Below are 19,792 nucleotides of genomic sequence, written 5' to 3' on the forward strand. Positions count from 1 at the left end.
CGCCCTCGCTGCAGGGGAGTCATGTGACCACGCCCTCGCTGCAAGGGAGGCTGGGAAATAGGCAGCGGGCATTGTCAGCGTCTGCAGGGGGAGGTCAGGGCGGCCACCCACCAAGACTCGGAAGGAAGGGACTTCCCCAGGAGAGGAAGGAAGTTCCAAGGCCGGGAGGTCGAACCCCGTGCGAAGGTCCTGCTGCATCCTGCCGGAATCCCGTTCCCCATCTACCCGCTCGTGCTTCCCACGCTTTATGGACGCGTCTCTCAGCCACGGCTCCTTGCTCGTAGACATGTACAGTCTGCACTATTGTTTGCCGAACATTGTTCTTCCAAGCAACTATCTTTTAACATAAATGCATTGATTCCGAAGGAAAGTATCGGGTAAGTTGAAAACCAGCATCGGTTGTCCCAAGTGACCTGGATGGGATTTAGAATGAGAAGGCTATGAAGTGCACTGCGGGTGTTTGCCTCGTAATGGCAATGTAAAAAACCCACAAACCGATGCTCTTGCTGGTGTGAGGGAATTCACAGGGGCGCCTGGTTCCTCCCGGTCACGATTTCCTGAATCTCCTCTTCCAAGCTGGCCTCGTGATACGGCCCAATCACACACGGATGTCAGTGAGGCCATACCTGGATGTGCACGATCAGAGGTTTCCAGCCTCCGAGGAAGCCCGGCACGCCCCATATCTCACCCCCGCTTCTGACCACACGCCCCACTCGAGCTTCTGGGACGGCAGCGACCCAGGAGGGCGATGTGTAATCCCGCGCAGATGGCTAATTACAGAGCGTGTCTGGCTTTTTAAGGGGCTGAGGTTTCTGACTCATTGCCTCTGGGGCCGGAGCTTTGTTTTGTCTTCTCTGATGGCTGCCTTTCTCCCTCCCACCCAAGGCCATGGCCCCCGTCTTCTGCGAACAACCAAACCCTCCCAGGAAGGCAAGGCCAGGCCACCTAAGACACTTGGGCCTCAGAACCAGACAGGCCCAGGTTCCAATCTGACTCAGCAACTAGTTGCATGGAGGCTTTGCCAAGTGACTAAGATGCTCGTGTCCTAATCTGCAAATGGGGTAATGCTCCGGCCATCTGGTCTCCTGTTCTGCCCTTGTGTGTTGAGCACCTACTATGCACCATATAGTGGGGTAGGCACAGAGACACAAGGATGGATCAGACAGGTCCTACACACTCATGGAGACTTCATTGTAGCAAGGACAAACAGACCGCAAGGAAGAAAAATAAAATTACAAATTGGGATACAGCCCATGAAGGAGGCAGGGTGATGGGAAGACAGCAACTCGGGAGACGAGGACTCATTGCTGGCGTGACGCCTACACTAAGACCTGCATTAGGAGGGTCTGAGGACGGAAAGGACAGGGCTACGGGCCCCGCCGTTACGCAGGGTTGTGGGGATTCAGTGAGGAAGCCCACGTGTGGGACACGGTCCGGAGGACACTGAGTGCTCGCAGAGCCGCCCAGAACCCTGGCTGACAGAGCATCTTCCCATGAATTGTATCATTACATTTGATTTTCATGGCAACCCATCACACAGAGCAGACACCGTGCACTCCTGTTACTGGTGGGAAAGCTAGAAGAGCAGGTAAGTACCGGATGGAGGCAAAGCAGTTTCCTTTGGTCTCTCTTCTCCCCCAAACCACCTCCTTTGATTAATGGTGGCCCCTTGCAAGACAGGAGTGGATGAGCTAGTGTTTGGTGTTCGTGGGTCTGGGCTCAGCTGGGGGTGGGCTGGGCAGCTCTGCTCATACTGGGTGGACTTGGTCCCCACGTCTGGGTGTTGGCGAATGAAGACTGGCCTTGTCTGAGATGGCGGGGGCACTCAGCTTTGTGTTCCGTAGCTCTCGTGTCCTGGATCAGGCTGGCTCAGGTATAGACTCACGGTGATGGCAGAGATGCAGGAGAGCGAAGGGGAAACATAGACCTTCTCTTGGGCTTGCAATTGGGATGCCACTCCTGCTGCTTCCTACGGGCCAAACAGGCTATAGATCTTACCTGGGTGCAAGGAGGGGAAACCAGCTCCCTCCTTCGGGGAGAGGACCACACAGTCACCTGGTGGAGGGTGGGGGTGAGAAGGTGAGGGCGGGAGGCAACAAAGGCTGGAGGCCATTAATACAATCTGTTAGCACAGACTTCAGTTCGGGGCCATAAAATAGAGAATGTATGTGTGTGTGTGTGTGAATGGAACCACCCAGAGCACACACCATTTAAGGCATACTTGTGCAAATGCACATTCCGGATCTGTTAAATCTCAAAGGGACTGGCCCAGTATCTGAATGTTGGGACTCCAGGTTTTTTGGGTGATTCCGAAGTTTGCAGATCTTCATTTTCAGGGAGCAGATCTAGGTATAAAGCAGATGAGTTTCAATTTTACATTTGGAGGTAAACGCTAGAACATGTATACGAGTATCTCCTCCACCCCTCCAAAAAAATGTGTATCCCAAATGTATCCTGTTTCCAGTGCGTTTGCTTTACAGACTTCAGGAGGCGCAGTGGCCAGAAAATGAAAAAGCAGGTACTACTACCACCTCCTAGTGGTGAGTGGCCGCATAACCACATAACAATAACCCCACCCGCCCCCAGCAAGGATAGATTCTTTCAACATTCAGTTTAGTCAAATCCTACACAGCTGATCAAAGGTAGTGTGAGTATTCCTCCTTACTGAACAGTTAAATTTATCCTACCAGAACATTGCTATGTGCCTATTTTCATTAGTTCAATTCATTAATTTTTAACCATGTGACTTTTAAAAATTCAATTAATTAACATAGAAGGTATTATTAGTTTCAGAGGTAGAGGTCAGTGATTCATCAGTCTTATGTAACACCCAGTGCGCATTACATCACGTGCCCTTCTTAATACCCATCACCCCGTTACCCCCACCCCCGCACCCCCTTCCCCTCCTGCAACCCTCAGTTTGTTTCCTATGATTAAGAGTCTCTTCTGGTATGTCTCTCTCTCTCATTTCATTTTGTTTCATTTTTCCCTTCCTTCCCCAATGCTCCTCTGTTTTCGTTTCTAAAATTCCACATATGAGTGAGATCGTATAACAATTGTCTTTCTCTGATTGATTGATCTCGGTGAGCAGATTACCCTCTGGTTCCAACCGTATCGTTGCAAATGGCAAGATTTTGGTTTTTTTGGTGGCTGCATAGTATTCCATTGTGTATATAGACCACCTCTTCTCGATGCGTTCATCTGTCGATGCACATCTGGGCTCTTTGCGTGTTCTCAGCCATGTGATTTTTGTATCCTCATGTTTAGTTGGCACAATATTACCACATTAAGAGAGATTTGCTGCTTACAACCGGATGTCAGTATAGAAGTTACCTCTCTTTTTTTTTGAGGTTTAAATTCTTTACTTTTTTATTTTTAAATTTATTTTCAGCATAACAGTATTCATTGTTTTTGCACCACACGAAGTTACCTCTTCTTACATGAGACCAGAATATCTTTCCAGTGCAAAACCACTTTGAAGTCATTTTAAATAATTGTTATGAAAAATACCTGTGAATGTTTTCTTTCAAAATCTGTCCCTGTAAAAGCTCCCTAGTATGGACCAAAGTTTCTCAGCGTTGGCTCAGTGGGCATTGGGGACCAGATAATTCTCCATTCAGGGGCTGTCTTACACCTTTCTGGCATTTACCAGCATGCCTGGCTTCCACCCATTAGATGCCAGGAGACACCCCCCCACACACACATCAAACTGTGGCAGCAAAAAAGGTCCCCAGATCTTGCCAAATGTCCCCTGAGGAGGCAGAGTTGCCCTCAGATGGGAGCTCCCTACTGCTGTAGGGTTTTATATACCAGGAAATACGGTGACGGGCGATCCTCTGGGAGGTTGCAAGGGCACTGCTGGAAATTCTGAGGGTGGCTGGCCCTGCTGCTGCTGCTCCTGGGACAACAAGGCAAAGCCAATGACAGCCTGCCCCACTGTGGCCCTTGGCATGTCTGAACCCGCAGGAGAACAGCACAAGATGTTCCTGGTGCCCAGGCTGCAGCTGCACATTTGCTCAGTATTTGTCATCAGCTGAAACAAACAGACAGGAGGAACCAGGAAGAAGTTGCTGCTCCGTGTTTGTAGAAGGAAAAGAGCGTAATTTCACTGGAGGCTTGGACACATGCGAGGAAAGGGAGGTGTGACCTGACCTTGGCACAAGGTTACCTTGAAAAACAGATTTTTCGATTTTTTCCAGAAGGAGAAGTTAAATTGCCAGGACAGGCTGCTGCCCCGTCCGGGAGGGGGTGGCGGCTGAGGGAGCTGCTGGAGACCAGAGCTCTTCCAGAAGACCAGCCACCTCCCTCCTTCCCCATCCTCTGTCCTCCCGCGGCTGCCTGGGACGGGCCGACTTGGGTCCGGGAGAAAGGATCCTGAAAGCCCCCCAGCCATTTTTCGGATAAGGTGTGACAACCGGATCATGAGAAAGTAGCTCTCTGGGACCAAGGGTTGGGGTGACCCTGCGGTGCTGGCTGCCTCTGTCTCAACCGTATCCCAGCCACTCGGTGCTGTGTGCCCTGCAGCCAGCTGCTGGATTTCTCTGGGCCTCTGCTTCCTCTAAAATGGGCCTGGTGGCGGCAGCAACTGCAGGGAGCATACAGTTGGTGCTCACTGATGGCTGTTAATCTCTTACTATTGTCAAGGCCACCTGCCCGGTGCATGGTCGATTCAAGGCTTGAAGCTAGATTGTCTGACCCCGGATCCCGGGTTCTTGCCCTTGCCACGTGCCAGAGCCCCCCTGGGATGCTTCTGAGCCCGGATCCCACAGAAGGGGTCATTCACTGGTCTGGGGGAGCAGTCTGGGAGTGGAAGTTGTTCAAGTTCTCCAGGTGATTCTAACGGGTAGCCCGGGGCTGGGAACCTATCTCTGGTCCACGTTGTAACCCAGGTGTGAGGTAGTAAGTCAGGGTGCTAGAGTATTTGACCTTCTGCGACTGGCTCGTGTGACTTAGCCTAACGTCCTCCGGGTTCACGCACAATGCGGCCTGTGACCACGTCTCCTCCTCCTTGGTGCCCACATTATACTCCATTGCGTGTACACCCCGTCTTTGCTTTATCCACCGGGCTCTGTTGATGGGTCTGTACTTTATTACCGCCTCTTGATATCACTTGACCTCTAGGAGTCAGACTCAGGAACAGACAGTGAAATGTGCATTGCCAGCAGCTGGGGGAAGGGGGTACGGCCTTGGCGCTCCTGCAGCTTGGAAAACGTTCTAGAGATGTCCTGAACGCCGGCGTGCTTATGGTGAATGATAGCGGACACTCAAAACCATAAGGAGGTAGATCTCCTCTGTTTCATTTTTCACCATGATTAAACAGTTGGGTGGTTCAAAGAAGTGTGAAAGTCTCCCGAGTGGGCAGAGCCCCCAGAGAGCAGGACTGAATGAATCAGAAGGGGCTTCCTGGAGGAGGTGGTGGCTGAGCTGAGCATGGAGATGGACCTTCAGGGAGGAGAGGCACCCCCGGGGAGAGGAAGAACCCGTAGAGCCAACATACCGAGCAGCTGCTGGAGTGGAAGCTTTCCCAGGGAATTAATGGGAGCAGCGGGCTGCTGGGAGCTCCAAGCAGGGATCTGGAGTCGTCGGTGTGAACCCAGACATGGGAGCTCCGAAGAGTTGCGGGTCCCACCTCCTCACCTCTGGGTGAGTTGACACAGTAACCAGAGTAGCTAATGAAGGGTGATGCTTCAGGCTCGCCCTCCAGCATCCATCTTCCTTCCGCTGGTTTTCAGCAAGGGAGGCAGAGGCCCAGGAGGCAAGATGGGGCCAAATGGGGCAAGATGTGTGACTAGCCCGATGGTGCCTGCAGCTCCCCTGATCTCAAGTTTGGGCTCACATCTGCCTCCGTGCATGGGAAAAAGTCTTTATACTGGCCCGGGGTGGGGCTGGGGGAGTTGGGGGTGGGAGGTGGGGAAGTGCAGACTTGCTAGCTTGGAACTCCCTGCTGGTGGTGGAGCATGCGGGGGCTGCACCCCAGGCTTTGAGTCTGTCCCTGCAGGAGTGGGGCCCGGGGAATCCGGGGAATCCGCTGTCTTGACAAGCTCAAAGGGATCGCGATGGAAGGGGGGCCGTGGTGGGGATCAACTGGGAGTGTTTCACAGGCTCTTGAGCCGCGTCTGCGAAGGCAGCCAGCGCTGTGGCCGTGAGACGGCCCAGCCCCCCAGAATTTCCTTCTTCTCTGCCGGGTCTCTGCTCTCACTGAGCAGGAGCAATGCAGAAGGGGCCTAAAGGTGGTTTGGATGTGCCATGACCTGACTTCAGCATGGTCCGACCAAAACTGAGAAATTTAAAAAAAAAAGAAAAAGAAAAAGAAAAAAAGTTAATGTCCCCTCCTATGCAGGGTCTGCTGATGGTCGAAAAACCTACTGTGTGGCTATTTATTGCCCCCCCTTTTGTTTTTGGTGGCTAGTTTGCAGTCCCCCTCCCTTTGGTAATAACACCCCAAATTCCTTTTGGAGAATCATCTCTCCTTCCCTGTGGGCAAATCTGATGGGCAAGTCAATGAGGTGTCTTGTGCTATGGGACCCACACCAGACCAATCAGCCTTTCTTTCTCAGACTCTCCTGGGCTCGGGGAGGGTGGAAAACCCTGTCGGTGTTTGTTCCCTGGAGCAGGTGGGCCTTTATCTTCGCCCCCTTCTGAGCCTTCCCTAATTCGACAGCACAACTGAGCCAATTGGAAATCCCCCTCCTCAAGTTCTGATCTGCTTGACAACTCTGAAGGTCTCTCTCGTTATCTCTATCTGGGTGCCGCTGCAAAGTTCTGGAAAGCTTCGTTTTGTTTTTATCTTATCGTGGGAAAGGGGAGGAGCTGGGGTGGGGATGATAATGGGAATCATTGCTGTGCGATTCCTCTGCCCTATTCAACATAGTCCCCCGGAAGAGGGTCCCATTTTCATGGCAGACAACATAGAGAAAGTTGCTTCTAGAATCTTCCTGAGATGAGTCTTCTTCCCCTGGTGTTGGGTTCAGCTTAAGGTAATTAGTTTTAATCTACATCAGTCAATGCTAATGTGACAAAAGGGGAGGAGGAAGAGACCGGAAAGATGATAAAATCCACTCTCCAGGGCTTTATTTCTAAGTAAAACTAAAGCTCTAAAATCGAAAACAGTCAGGGAAGGGTTTTTGAAAAACCAATGGACTTTGGCTTTTTTTTTTTTTTTTTTTTGGTAATTTGTGAATGAAGTTCAAAATTGAAATCAGCTGAAAACTGCCAGAAAGCAAGCATTTTCCCTCTGCCCTTCTCGGTGTGTTTTTGATTGGTCCAATAATCGAATGAGCATAGGACAGATGAACAGGAGCAAAACAAATTTAATTACTATGTACCGGAGCCCCCCAAAGACAGTCAGACCCAAGGACAACCCAGGCAGTTGAGGCTCACATGTCATCTGGAGCTAAGGGATGAGCAAGGGTCCTGGGGCTTCAAAGCAGAGGAGGGTGACCCACAGGACAAAAAGGGCAAATGTCTGGTAATTAGGTGGCTGACTTGCTATACTGATAGGTCATTCTGATTACAAAGCTGTCTCTTGGCCGTAGCTTCCTTTCTGGGCCAGGCTCCCTATCTAAATTCTCTTACATCGTTTAAGGAAGAGGTGAAAGTTTCTCTTGAGTCTGCTGGGTCTTGATTGCCTTCAGCTCAAAATAGTGCACGTGCCAAAGGGGCACATTTTGGGGGAGATTTGCTCTGAACCCCTGCAGAATCATTGTGGAGGTCTGGGAGGTAAGGACCATGTCCTTACCTCCTGTATCTAGATATTGGGTAAGAGACTTGCCACACTGGCACCATATTTCAAGTATGTTATTTTGTAGTGGTGTGACTCTTGGCTTCAACGTGAAAAGGACAAAAAAGTTTAACGTCCGTTTCAGAAAGGTGGGAAAGAGGCCTATTGCCACCTGGTGGCCAATTTTCCAAATTGTTCGCTGGGGCCTTTTAGGGAAGAAATTTGTGACATTGAATGTAGGAGGTGAAATGCAAAAATTCCAATGCCCTAGACCTGGGCATCCAGACCTTGGCTCTAGACCTGGGATAGATACATCTCTATATTCAACTAAAATCTTCATTATGAACCAAAACAATTTGGTTTGGTCTGGTAGATTCTTTTTTTAAAAATCAGATAGTCCCCAAGGAAGAGAAATGATTCCAGTGATTTCTTTCATGGTCATTTGGCATTTTCCTCTGCCAAGTTATTTTTCCTGGAGGACGGACTGTGTGTGTATTTATCCTGCCCTCCAGGCAGAGTAAGTGGATCCTGAGGTCTGCTTGGTTATGTGCTTTCAGGGTTCCTAGGAAAGGGTTCTTGATTCTCCTGCCCCTGGACATCACTTCCAGGACCCCAGCCCAGCTGCTGTCCTCTTGTTCTGAACACGGCAATAGACTTGTAAATGACTAATCACAAGACCCCGGTTCCCTGGTCTACCCGTCACCCCCACCCATTCTCTAGGTTAGTTTCTACATGGCAACAGGAGTGAACTCAACCTTGTCTTCCCCTATTACCATCTTGATTGAAATCTTCGCTGGCTCTCCATAACGCCCAAGATACTGACCTACTTTTTTTAAAAAATATTTTTAAGTTTTAATTTTAATTCCAGTATAGTTAACATACAGCGTTATATTAGTTTTGGGTGTACAGTGTAGTGATACAACACTACCATACGTCACCCAGTGGTCATCATGACAAGTGCCCTCCTTACTCCCCATCCCCCCAGCACCTCCCCTCCGGGAACCATCAGGTTATTCTCTATAGTGAAGAAGAGTCCATTTCCCGATTGGTGTCTTTTTTTTTTTCTTTGCTTGTTTCTTAAATTGTACACAAGTGAAATCCTACAGTATTTGTCTTTCTTGGGATGATTTATTTCGTTTAGCATTGTACTCTCTAGCTCCATCTGTCATTGTAAATGGCAAGATTTCATTCCTTTTTATGGCTGAATAATATTGTTATATACCTAAAAATGCATCTTCTTTATCCATTCACCCATCAGTGGACACTTGGGTTGTTTGCACAGTCCGCCTGTTGAAAATAACACTGCGATAGTAAGGAGGTTCCTCCAAAAGGTAAAAATAGAACTACCTGTGATCCGGTAATGGCACTACTGGGTATTTACCTAAAAAATACAAACACTAATTCAGAGGGATACAGGTACCGCTAGGTTTTAGCAGCATTACTTACAATAACGACCCAGCTTCAGTCTCTAATACGGTCCCAGGTGCGGTTGCTGCCTCAAAAACAAGCCCCAAATTTAGAGGCCTCGAATAACTTTCGTTTTGGTTAGTTTTGTGGGTTGGCAGTTTGAGTGAGGGGCTCAGCTGAACTGTTTGTCCGATCCCCATGGCTTCTGCTGGGGCGTTTGAAACCCAGGATCTGCTTCAAAGACGGCTTCCTCACTCATGGGGGGGCTCCCATCTGCCACATGTGACATCATGTCCTCCAGGGTCTCCCGAATGGGCTTCTTGCAGCAAGGTGATCTGGGGATGCTTGCACTTTTTAGACAGTGGCTGGCTTCCAAGACACAGAAAGTCGAAGTTGCCAGGCCAGCTCCCGGAGCTGCTGCAGCGTCGCTTCCCTATGCTTCATTGGTCAGAGCAGTTCTAGACCTGCCAGAGCCAAGGGGTAGAGACAGACTGTCCCTCGCAGTGTGGAGCCGGGGGAGCAGAGAAGGGAAGCAAGGCTGAGCTGCAGGAGACCAGTGAGGTCCTCTATGCTCTGCTGTCCACGGGCTAGCCCCCCACAGCCTCCGTGGGCCTCCCTGAACTATCCTGATGCCCCTGCCTCTTGCACATGTTCTCTGTGCTCTTAACCTGGTGAGCTCTACCCGTTTTGCCAATCTCCCCTGAATCAGGATTTCTAGACCCTCCATGGGCTGTAAGAGTCCAATGACCCATTGTTTGGTCCCCCAACTTATTTTGAAAAGTTTCAACCTACAGAAATGTTGCGACATGACACCCACAGACTTTCACTTAGATTCTCCAACTAACAACGTTGTGGTCAATATTTATTTTGGCCTTTCTGTGTGTGTGTTTGTGCACGCGCACGTGCGTGCACGCAAATTTTTTTGAACCATTTGTGAGTCACAGGCGTCAAGGCATGGAGTCAAATGTCCATCATTTAACGTGGACGTGGCGCTATTACCTGTACAGTCTGTAGCTGGGGCTTCGCCTGTTGTCCAGATGATGGCCTCTAGAGCTGTTTTTTCTGAATCAGGATCCACTAAGAATCATGTAGTGGGTTTCACTGGCCCATGGGATCCCCTGTTACACCCCAATTCTCTTGCTTTAGAAGACTTTCTTGAGTGAGGGTTAAACCCCTCGACCTGGCACAGACCCTTCCTGCACACATCCTCATGCCTTGTTCCTTCTAATCCTTCTAATCCTTCAGGCCTAAGTGCCTCCCTCTCCAAGAAACTCTGCTTGACTAGCAACCCCCTCCATCATGCTTTACCGTATCTCCGGCTCAGTTTCGTTATGGATCGCGTTGTGTTGTTCTCTGAAAATCTTGTGTGTTTACTTTTTACTTATTAATGTCCTTAGGTCAGTTCCAAAAGGGCAGGGACCGTATCTACTTTTTTTTTTTTTTTTTTAAGATTTTATGATTTGAGATTGAGGGAGAGGGAGGGAGAGGTAGAACGAGTGGGAAGGAGGGGCAGAGAGAGGGAGAAGCAGACTCCCGCTGAGCAGGAAGCCCGATGCGGGGCTCGATCCCGGGACCCTGAGATCATGACGGAGTCCCAGGCAGAAGCCAGGTGCCCGGGAAAGTATCTGCTTGTTCTCCTTCTTGGTCCCTGGCCTGGTGTCTGGCATACGGCAGATGCTCAGTAATCCCTTGAATGAATGCATGAGTATTTCATGGGGAAAATTTAATGAATTGGGGAAAACGATTTTGGGTTGGCTGAGCTTCATGTCCCAAACCTTTTTACCATGTCATAAACCTCTTGGCACAGCTGCTAAGAATTTCTACTCTGTCTTGGGATATCGCCCAGCCTATGTCTGCCCTCTGATTTGCTCAGAGGAATAACCCCTGCCCATAAATTTACCAAATTGGCTTTATACAGAGCCCATTTGGGCTGAAACAAAGTCATATCCTACCGCTGAACTACCCAAGTATCTCTGCTTGCCACTCGTGGGTCCCCATCTACAAGCAAGAGATAGGTGTGTCCCTATTTTCATGGATAAAAAGAGCATAGTTCACCCATGGAGCTGACCTTGGGCTGTGGTGATCGGTTTCATTTGCAGACAGGCCAGAAAATACCCCATGACCCCAAGTAATTACCCCCATGTGTGGCTCCCCCCCACCCCTTGCTGTATCTGTACCCTCTCTTCAGGCCACTGTGGACATCAGTCCCACAGGCCATGCCTACCAGTAGGTACTCCCTCCCCCAAACTGAGTACTCCCCTGCATCCAAGGAGTGAAAGCGTGCGATTGCAAAAATTAAGTATCCTCTGCCTCTTGTGTTATCCTGGCTAAATCCATTCCATGCCCTGTCCAACTGCACACACTAATCCAGGGAGAGAGAACTGGGTTGGAAATAGTTTTAACTATTACTCGTGAATATAGAAATATTATCTTCACAGATCAGATGTTATTTCCCTCTCTCGAAGTAAAGGGAAAGAACTTCCAGATGGGTCCTTGGCCCAGGGCTTGCTAACAGCAGCCCACAGCTGTGTCCCTTGAGATCGGCCTTACTGCAATCTTTACAAAAGCTGAGGTGACAGAAATTCAGAGATCGACACTTTTACCCTTGACCCACTACCACAAAAATCCAGAGGATGGAGGGAAATTGGACTTTAAAAAAAAAAAAAAAGCCTGTCATGCAGCCAATCCAATTCCATCCGTTCCTGTCTTTCAGCCTCATACGAGAGTTCCGTCGGGAGAGATGCAACTACCTGATATTTCCACCCTTGCTGGAGGAAATCCAGATGTGCTTGGGCATGAGGGTCACGTTGAGTCAAAGGCCACGCTTCCTGCCCAAAGTCAGGGCATCCGTTTCCCTTTATGTATGATGCAGTCGTATTAGGTACCAGATCTGTGTTGTCCTTAGGCTGGCTCTCTGCCGGTGCCGCCGAGGGGATAACACTTGAGGATCTTGCCCCTACACTTTGCAAAAGGCAAGAAAAAGTGCTGCTCGAGGCACCAGCCCCAATGCTTACTGTCAGCCATCCTCCCCCATCCTGGTATCCTGAAAGCTCCTAAGACCTGTGCGCCCACCTGCATTCCAGAAGCGGGCCGGCTGGGGATGGAGTTTCACTTTGGTGATGCACACCCAAATCTTGTTTAAGGTATCAAGTCTTCGGGCTTCGCTTGGCACGTACCTAAGTGTCTGGTCTGTGTCCCCCCCTCGCCCCCCCGTGGGTGCAGTGGCCCCCCTAGTGAAGCCCTTGTCCTGAGCCGCAGGGGGCTCGCCATTGCTCTGAGCTGGAAACCGGGCCTCGTGGAGGGCAGCCCGTCTCATCCGTTCAGTCGGAATCTGGCTTTTCCAGGGGCAGTGTATTAGAAGAGAAAGAGACAGGAGACTGAAAAATAATAGCTTTACTTCGGACTGAAGCTGTGAAGGTATTCATAAAATGCCAAAGAAAAGCGCTCCTCGTTCAATTTTTGCAATCTCGGAGCCTCCGAGGACTGCACTCTCACCATGGACCCAGAAAGCCCGCCTCTGGGGAGCAGACTGTCCCTCCCACTAGCAGTGACGTCCCTTTGCTTCAGCAGTCCCCCCGCCCGACTCACACTCACCCAGTCTGCTGGCCCGTTTGAGATCCCGGGCGAGCCGGGCTAGCCACAGCTTCCCTCCCGTGCGCCGCGCGCCGCAGACAGACGTGCGCCCGGGACTCTGCTTTCGGGGCCTTTACTGCTCTGTTCCTCCGAGGAACGGGGGCACCAGGAGAAGAACAGAGCAGCACGGAAGAATCAACACATGAAAGCCTTAAACCTAAGGCAAGCCTCTCCGTTGTCCAGAGCTGAAACAGTGGGCTGGATGACGGTTTTATAAGACATACTCCGGGTTTTGTGTACACAGCACACGGTGTTGAACTGATTTTATTACGTACCTAAATATACAAACAGATTTAGGGAAAACCTCCAGACTCGTTTTCCAAGTGACTGGGTAGCCAAAAAACAAAAACAATGGAGAGGGCAAATTCATGGCCCTTAGATTTTGAACAGAATGAGAAGACACTTATTTACATAAGATCTTGGGGAGATGAACCCCACAGACGAGCCTGCCTCCGAAGAGCGGGTTTTTCACCAACCTGCACTGCCCACAGACGCAGGTGCCTGGCAGCGGACCGCTGGCCGAGGCGCCGGGGGCAGCTCATACGCCAGGGTTCGTGGGCAGCGGTACTGTGCACGACACTGCCCAGCGACAGTACGTTGTAGAACATACCCACTGGGAGTACTTACGGGGTGCAAATCAGAAACTCATGGAACTAGAGGCCACTTTTGACACAGGGAAGAGGACTGCCCTATACAAAGGGTTCACAGTCTGGACTGGCCCTTGAAGATGGCAAACAGTGTTAGAGGAACATCGTAAACCAACAACTCAAACATGAAAAAAAAAAAAACCAAAACAATGTGGTACAATATAATTACCAAAGCCTTTTTTTTTTTTTTTTTTTTTTTAGGTAAGAGTTTCAGAAAACCCAGGGATAGATTTTATATCACAAAAGGGTCCATATCGCCCAAAAATGTCTTTTGATTGGACAGTAAAATAATATTTGTTGGAAGCTAAAAATTGAGATAAAGTACAGGCCATGGGGAGGGGCAGAGCTTTAATTTCTCCAATTTTCTTCCAAATCAACTTATTGCTAGGGTTCTCATGGCAGAGGAAGAGGTGATAGCTTTCCACAGGAGCGCATTTGGGGTTGATTTTGGCAATGTTCCAAGTCAGGGCAATGCCCTTGGGTCTCAGCACCCGTTTCACTTTGAGCTCGGGCTTCTGGGGAGGAAGCGTGTCCCGGATTTTGTCCACCAGTTCAGGGAGTAGTGGTGGCGGCTCTGGGAGAGGTGGCAAGTGCTCAAAGGACTCAAGAACCTAGAAAGACATTTATAAAGTTTAGCAAGCTAGAGTGGACATTTTTGATTAAAGTTCTCAACTGCAGTTCTAAATACACTGCGTGTTCTCTGACCCATTTACCAGAATCACGAGAACATTCAAGACTATGTGGGCCTGGCTGGGTCCAGTCTTCTTAACCATCAGCTTCTTTTGGCATTAGGATCTCCATGCTCTGGAACCACCGATCCAGAAAGGGTTAGGTCCCAGACACGCTGGATAAATATTCCATCAGTTCCAAATTGTGTCCCCAAATGTTGTGCTAATTTGCCTGAAAAGTGTGAGTGTCCAACACCCATTCCCCTCTACCCTCATTGATCATGGCTGCTACTCTTAAAAATCTTTTGTTGGGTTTAAAAAAAAAAAAAATACATATTTAACCTCCAGAGTTTCTGGAAAATTCAATTAAATTATTTTGGTTCCACAAGTAAGTAGAGGCACAATAGCACATGCTGAAAAAGTACAAGCTGAAATGTGACCCAGGTGTTTCTGTGTGAGTACGGTGGGTACGTCCACTCAATCTGGAATGCGTATTCCTGGATAGAGCGGCTCCGGTCCATACCTGGGCTGCATTTTGTGCCACGGGGGTTGTCTCCTTCGAGATCAAAGCAGCTTTTGCAGGTGACTCCATGGCGGATGCTGAACTTCCTGTGAACGCAAGATTTGAGAAGTAAAATCTATCTGCGGTAATCAATTCCATAGCCTTTAAGCAAAACTAGTTTATGCCTTAGGTGGTAATTAAATGTGAACTAAAATCATAAAACCGTGAAATAAGATAAACTTCTGATAAAAGTTTAAGACCCAGGACACCTGGGGGGCTCAGTCGGTTAAGCCTCTGCCTTCAGTTCAGGTCATGATCCCAGGGTCCAGGGATCGAGGCCAGCATCGGGCTCTCTGCTCAGTGCCGAGCCTGCTTCTCCCTTTCTCTTTGCCCCTCCTCCTGCTTGTGCGCACGTTCTCTCTCTCTCTGTCTCTCTCTCTCAGTAAATAAAAAAAACCTTAAAACTTCAAGGGGCTCCTGGGTGGCTTGGTGGGTTAAAGCCTCTGCCTTTGGCTCAGGTCGTGATCCCGGGGTCCTGGGATGGAGCCCCGCATCGGGCTCTCTGCTCAGCGGGGAGCCTGCTTCCTCCTCTCTCTCTCTGCCTGCCTCTCTGCCTACTTGTTATCTCTGTCTGTCCAATAAGTAAATTAAATCTTTAAAAAAAAAATACTTCAAGACCCAAAGGTGTCAAATACAGAGAATTTCCCTTTAATGTGACAAAAATTGCCCTAAGATAAACACGTGAGACTTCCTAAGTAGGAGAAACCATACATGGGAGAGGGATCATCGGGCAGCGTTCTCTGAGGTGCCTTGCACTCTCTTAGGTCAACAGGATGTTTGCCAACACAGAGCCATTTACAACCCAGTATAAATACGAGACACATGCAAGTCCTGGGAATTCGAACCAAGTATCAGGCAGTCTGGGGGTTAAAGGACTCCGTGTTTCTGAGGCTGTGTTAGCCTGGAGATCACATGCTCAGCTGACCTTGAACTACACAGGCTTGAACTGCGCGGGTCCACTTACATGCGGATGTTTTTCAGTACATGCAGTACAGTACTGTAAATCTATTTTTTCTTCCTCATGATTTTAAAAGCATCTTTTCCCTAGCTCCCTTTATCATAAGAAAACGGCATAGAATACGTGTAACATACAAGACGGTGTTGACTGTTCATGTAGTCGGTGAAGTGTCTGGTCAGCAGTTGGCCGTTAGTAGTTAGGTCTGGGGAGGGAACAGTCACGGCATTTTCAGCTGCATGTGGGGCTGGTGTCCTGTTATCATGCCCACACTGTTCAGGGTCAGCGGTAAACCGTGGACTGCGGTAAAGGAGAGGGCTAGGAGGGGGGTCAGACAGGAGGATGGAGTCAGGAGAGGCGGTGCGGGCAAGAAAGGAAAGGGAAGAAGAGGAAGTGCGGGCTACGGGAAAGGAAGAGGGTGTAAGCAGCTGTTAAGAATGGTCTGAAAACAACCAAGGAGAGGCTACCTCTGGGAGGTGATAAGAAATGGGGCCTCCTGGTGCAAAGTAGTAGGGCTAGGAAGCTGAAACATTCCTGAGTTGGAGCACGTCTATGAAGCGTCAAAACCATTTTTATCTACGGTGTGTGCAATGGTAGAACTGATTAATATACCCTCTGAATCTCCCCCAACAAAATTTCTCTTGTTTGTATTTTTCTTCTGACAAGCATAATCGAGATTCTGCCTTGTGTTTGCAAGTCATTTCATTAGTCAGTTTATTTGCCGGTGGTAAAAGAATCTGTTGGAGCTGTAAGGACCTTCTGGGACAGATACGCCACAACCCGTTTATCCATTTATCGGCTGATGGATGTTTGCACTCTTTGCAGTTTGGGACCATTATGAATCCAGTCGCCGTGGCAGTGGCGTAGAAGTCTGTGGACATACAGGCTGTCATTCCTCGTGGGGGACTAGCTAAGACTGCAATGACTGTGTCTCATGGTTGAGGGTACAGTGAGCGTCTGGAGGAACTGCTGAGCCACTTCCGATGTGGTTACCATGTTACGTTCCTACCGCCAAAGCACCAGAATGCCAGCTTGCTTCAGAGCCAGCCAACACTTTGTGTATTTTCGGTTCTTTTCACTTGTAGGCATTCTAATAGCTATGTTTTGGTGTCTCTCTATTGTCTTCACTGTGCTCATGAGTAACAAGGGTGAGGATGATGGTTTCTTGTGCCTATTTGCGGTCCCCATGTCTTTGATAGCAAAGTATCGTCTACTTGCTTTAGGCTTAATCTGTCCTTTTTTTTTCTCCTAGCATCTTAAGATAGAAACTTAGATTGTTCATTTTAGACTTTCTCTTTTTTTCTACAATAAACATGTAATGCTAGTCATTTCCCTCTAAGCACTGCCTTACCTACATCCCTCAAATGTTGCTGTTTTTCCATTTTCGTTTCGTTAAAAATATTTTTCAGTTTCTCTTTTTGACTGCTTTGACTCATGGGTTATTTAGAAATGTGTCTAGCCTCCAAATACCTGGGGATGTTCTAGCTATTTGTTACTGATTGCTGATTTAATTCTGCTGTATCAGAGAGTGTGCTCTGTAGGATAACTGTCCTTTTAAATATACTGGGACTAGAGGCGACCAGGAAGCTCAGTAGGTTAAGTGTCTGACTTTTGATTTCAGCTTAGGTCATAACCTCAGTCTTGACATTGAGCCCTGCAACTGATATCAGTGCTGTGAAGCCTGCTTAAAATTCTCTCCCTTTCCTTCTGCTCCTCCCCACCACTGGCTCGCTTGCACTCTAAACACACACACACACACACACACACAGACTAGTTTTGCAGTCCAGAACCCAACCTATCTTACTGCTCCTTTCCTGTGCATTTAATGTGAATGTGTACTCTGCTGTGGCTGGGTTGAGCAGTCTACAAATGTCAGTTAGGTTCAGTTGGGTTGGTAGTGTTGCTCGGGTTTTACACCTTCTGTTTCTGTCTACATGCCCTATCAATCACCAAGAAGGGAGTGACGGAACCTCCAATTATAACCGTTTATTTTTTAATCATTTCATCCTATCAGTTTTTGCATCAGGAATTTTGAAATTCTACAATAACATGCCTACACATGTAGGTTTCCTTGGGTCTTCCTGATGAAATGGCTTCTTTATCATTATGAAGTAGGTTTTTCTATTATTAATTTCAGAGGTAGAACTTAGTCATTCATCAGTTGCATGTAACATCCAGTGCTCATCACATCACATGCCCTCCTCCATTCCCATCACCCAGTTATCCCTTCCCCACACCCACCTCTCTTCCAGCAACCCTCAGTTTTTTTCCTAGAGTTCAGTATCTCTAAGGGTTTGCCTCCTTCTCTATTTCCTCTTATTTTATTTTTCCTTCCCTTCCCCTCTGTTCATCTGTTTTGTTTCTTAAATTCCACATATGAGTGAGATCGTATGGTATTTGTCTTTCTCTTACTTACTGCACTTAACATAATACTCTCTAAGTTCCATCCATGTCATTGCAAATGGCAAGGTTTCATTCTTTTTGATGGCCGAGTAATATTCCATTGTAGATATAGACCACATCTTCTCTACCACTCATCTGTGGATGGACATCTCAGCTCTTTCCATAGTTGGTTATTGTGGACATTACTGCTATAAACATTGGTGTATGTGCACCCCCTTGAATCACTATGTTTGCTTCCTTCGGATAAATACCCCACAGTGCAATTGGTGGGTTGCAGGGTAGCTCCATTTTAAACTTTTGTCCAAGGTGGCCACAGCAGTTTGCATTTCCATCAACAGTGTTAAGAGGGTTCCCCTTTCTTTGCATCCTCACCAATATCTCTTGTTTCCCAACTTGTTCATTTTAGCTTTTCTGACCGGCGTGAGGTAGTATCTCATTGTGGTTTTGATTTGTATTTCCCTGATGCTGAGTGATGTGGAGCATTTTTTCATATGTCTCTTGGCCACCTGAAATGGTCTTCTTTGCCTCTGGTACTGTTCCTTCTTCTGAAGGGTTTTATGATAATACAGTCACTCCAGCTTTGTCATGATGAGTGTTTGCATGCTTTTGCATAGTTGTCCTCTTCCCTCCTTTTAATTTTAACCTACCCGTATATTTATATTTAAAGGGCATCATATAATTATCATATAATTTGGTCTTGTTTTTTTATCCAGTCCAACTATGTCTGCTTTTTCATGTTAGACCATTTATGGTTTTCTAATTATCAGTTTAGTTGGGCTTAAATCTACAATCTTGCCTCTGTTCTCCATTAGACTCATTTGTTCTTTGAATTTTCTTGTGGCTTCTCTTGGATTATGTAAAATATTTGCCATCCCCACGTCTTCTGTAGCAAAGTGTCGTCTGGATGTTCAACGAATGGCACCACCCAGGGGCCCCCCTTTTTGATAATGAAGGTTTGCCCACAACAACTTTTATATGAAAAAGTCTTAATTTTGTTTCCACTTTTGAATGATACTTGGTGGATATAGAATTTTAGGTTAAGGAATTTTTTACCCTAGCCTTTCAGTGATGTCATTTGACTGACATTTGGTTTGCATTGTTCCAAACTCAGAAAACTGTTCTTTGTTCTCTATATTTTATGATATAAAACATTTTTTTCTTGAAAAACATTGTGTTTTGTTTTCTGTTCACTTTTAAGATTTTTCTTTTTATCACTGGTTTTCAGGAATGAATTATGGTATACCTTGATACGGTTTTCTTTGTATTTATCCTGCTTGGAATTTACTGTAGTTCTTAATTATGTGGGTTTGTACTTTTCATTAAATTTAGAAGACTTCTGACCATATGTGGATGTCGGACCACTTGATATCATGTCACAGTTCATTGAAAGTCTGATTCCTTTTTCTCAGTCTTTTTTTTTAAGGATTTAAGGTAGTTTCTTTCCAAACTATTTGGTCAGGTACTGTTTCCTCCAGTGTACCATTTTTTTCTCCTTCTTCTTTGTATAATATGCTATTTGTATTCCATCCACGGAACTTTAAGTGTTCTCTTTTTTAAAATTTGGTTCTATTTTGTATCTTTTATTCATATTATTTATATTATTCTTTCCTGTTCACTTCTTATCTTTGAGCATATTCCTTTCTTTTTTTTAACTTTAAAAATTTTATTATGTAATAATTTATTATATAATCTCTGCCCCCATTGTGGGGCTCAAACTCACAACCTCAAGATCAAGAGTTGCATGCTCTTCTGATTAAACCAGCTGGGTGCCCCACTTTGAGGATATTTCTGTAAGTT

At 47.5% G+C, this 19,792-nt stretch overlaps 1 protein-coding gene across 1 annotated transcript in view; it reads right to left on the reverse strand.

Moving 5' to 3' along the window:
- Nucleotides 1-13,008: 13,008 nt before the first annotated feature.
- Nucleotides 13,009-19,792, reverse strand: part of ATF7IP2 (activating transcription factor 7 interacting protein 2) — a gene marked incomplete at its 5' end in the record, with an annotated part of 51,409 nt that continues 44,625 nt past the window's right edge. The window contains 2 exons of the mRNA XM_082713059.1: nucleotides 13,009-14,018; nucleotides 14,599-14,684. Of these exons, the coding sequence (XP_082569185.1) occupies nucleotides 13,605-14,018; nucleotides 14,599-14,684 (500 nt within the window). The 3' untranslated portion in view covers nucleotides 13,009-13,604. The remainder of the gene's footprint in view (nucleotides 14,019-14,598; nucleotides 14,685-19,792) is intronic.

Source organism: Mustela nivalis (genome assembly GCF_964662115.1).
Source record: "Mustela nivalis genome assembly, chromosome: 19".
Taxonomy (NCBI): Eukaryota; Metazoa; Chordata; class Mammalia; order Carnivora; family Mustelidae; genus Mustela; species Mustela nivalis.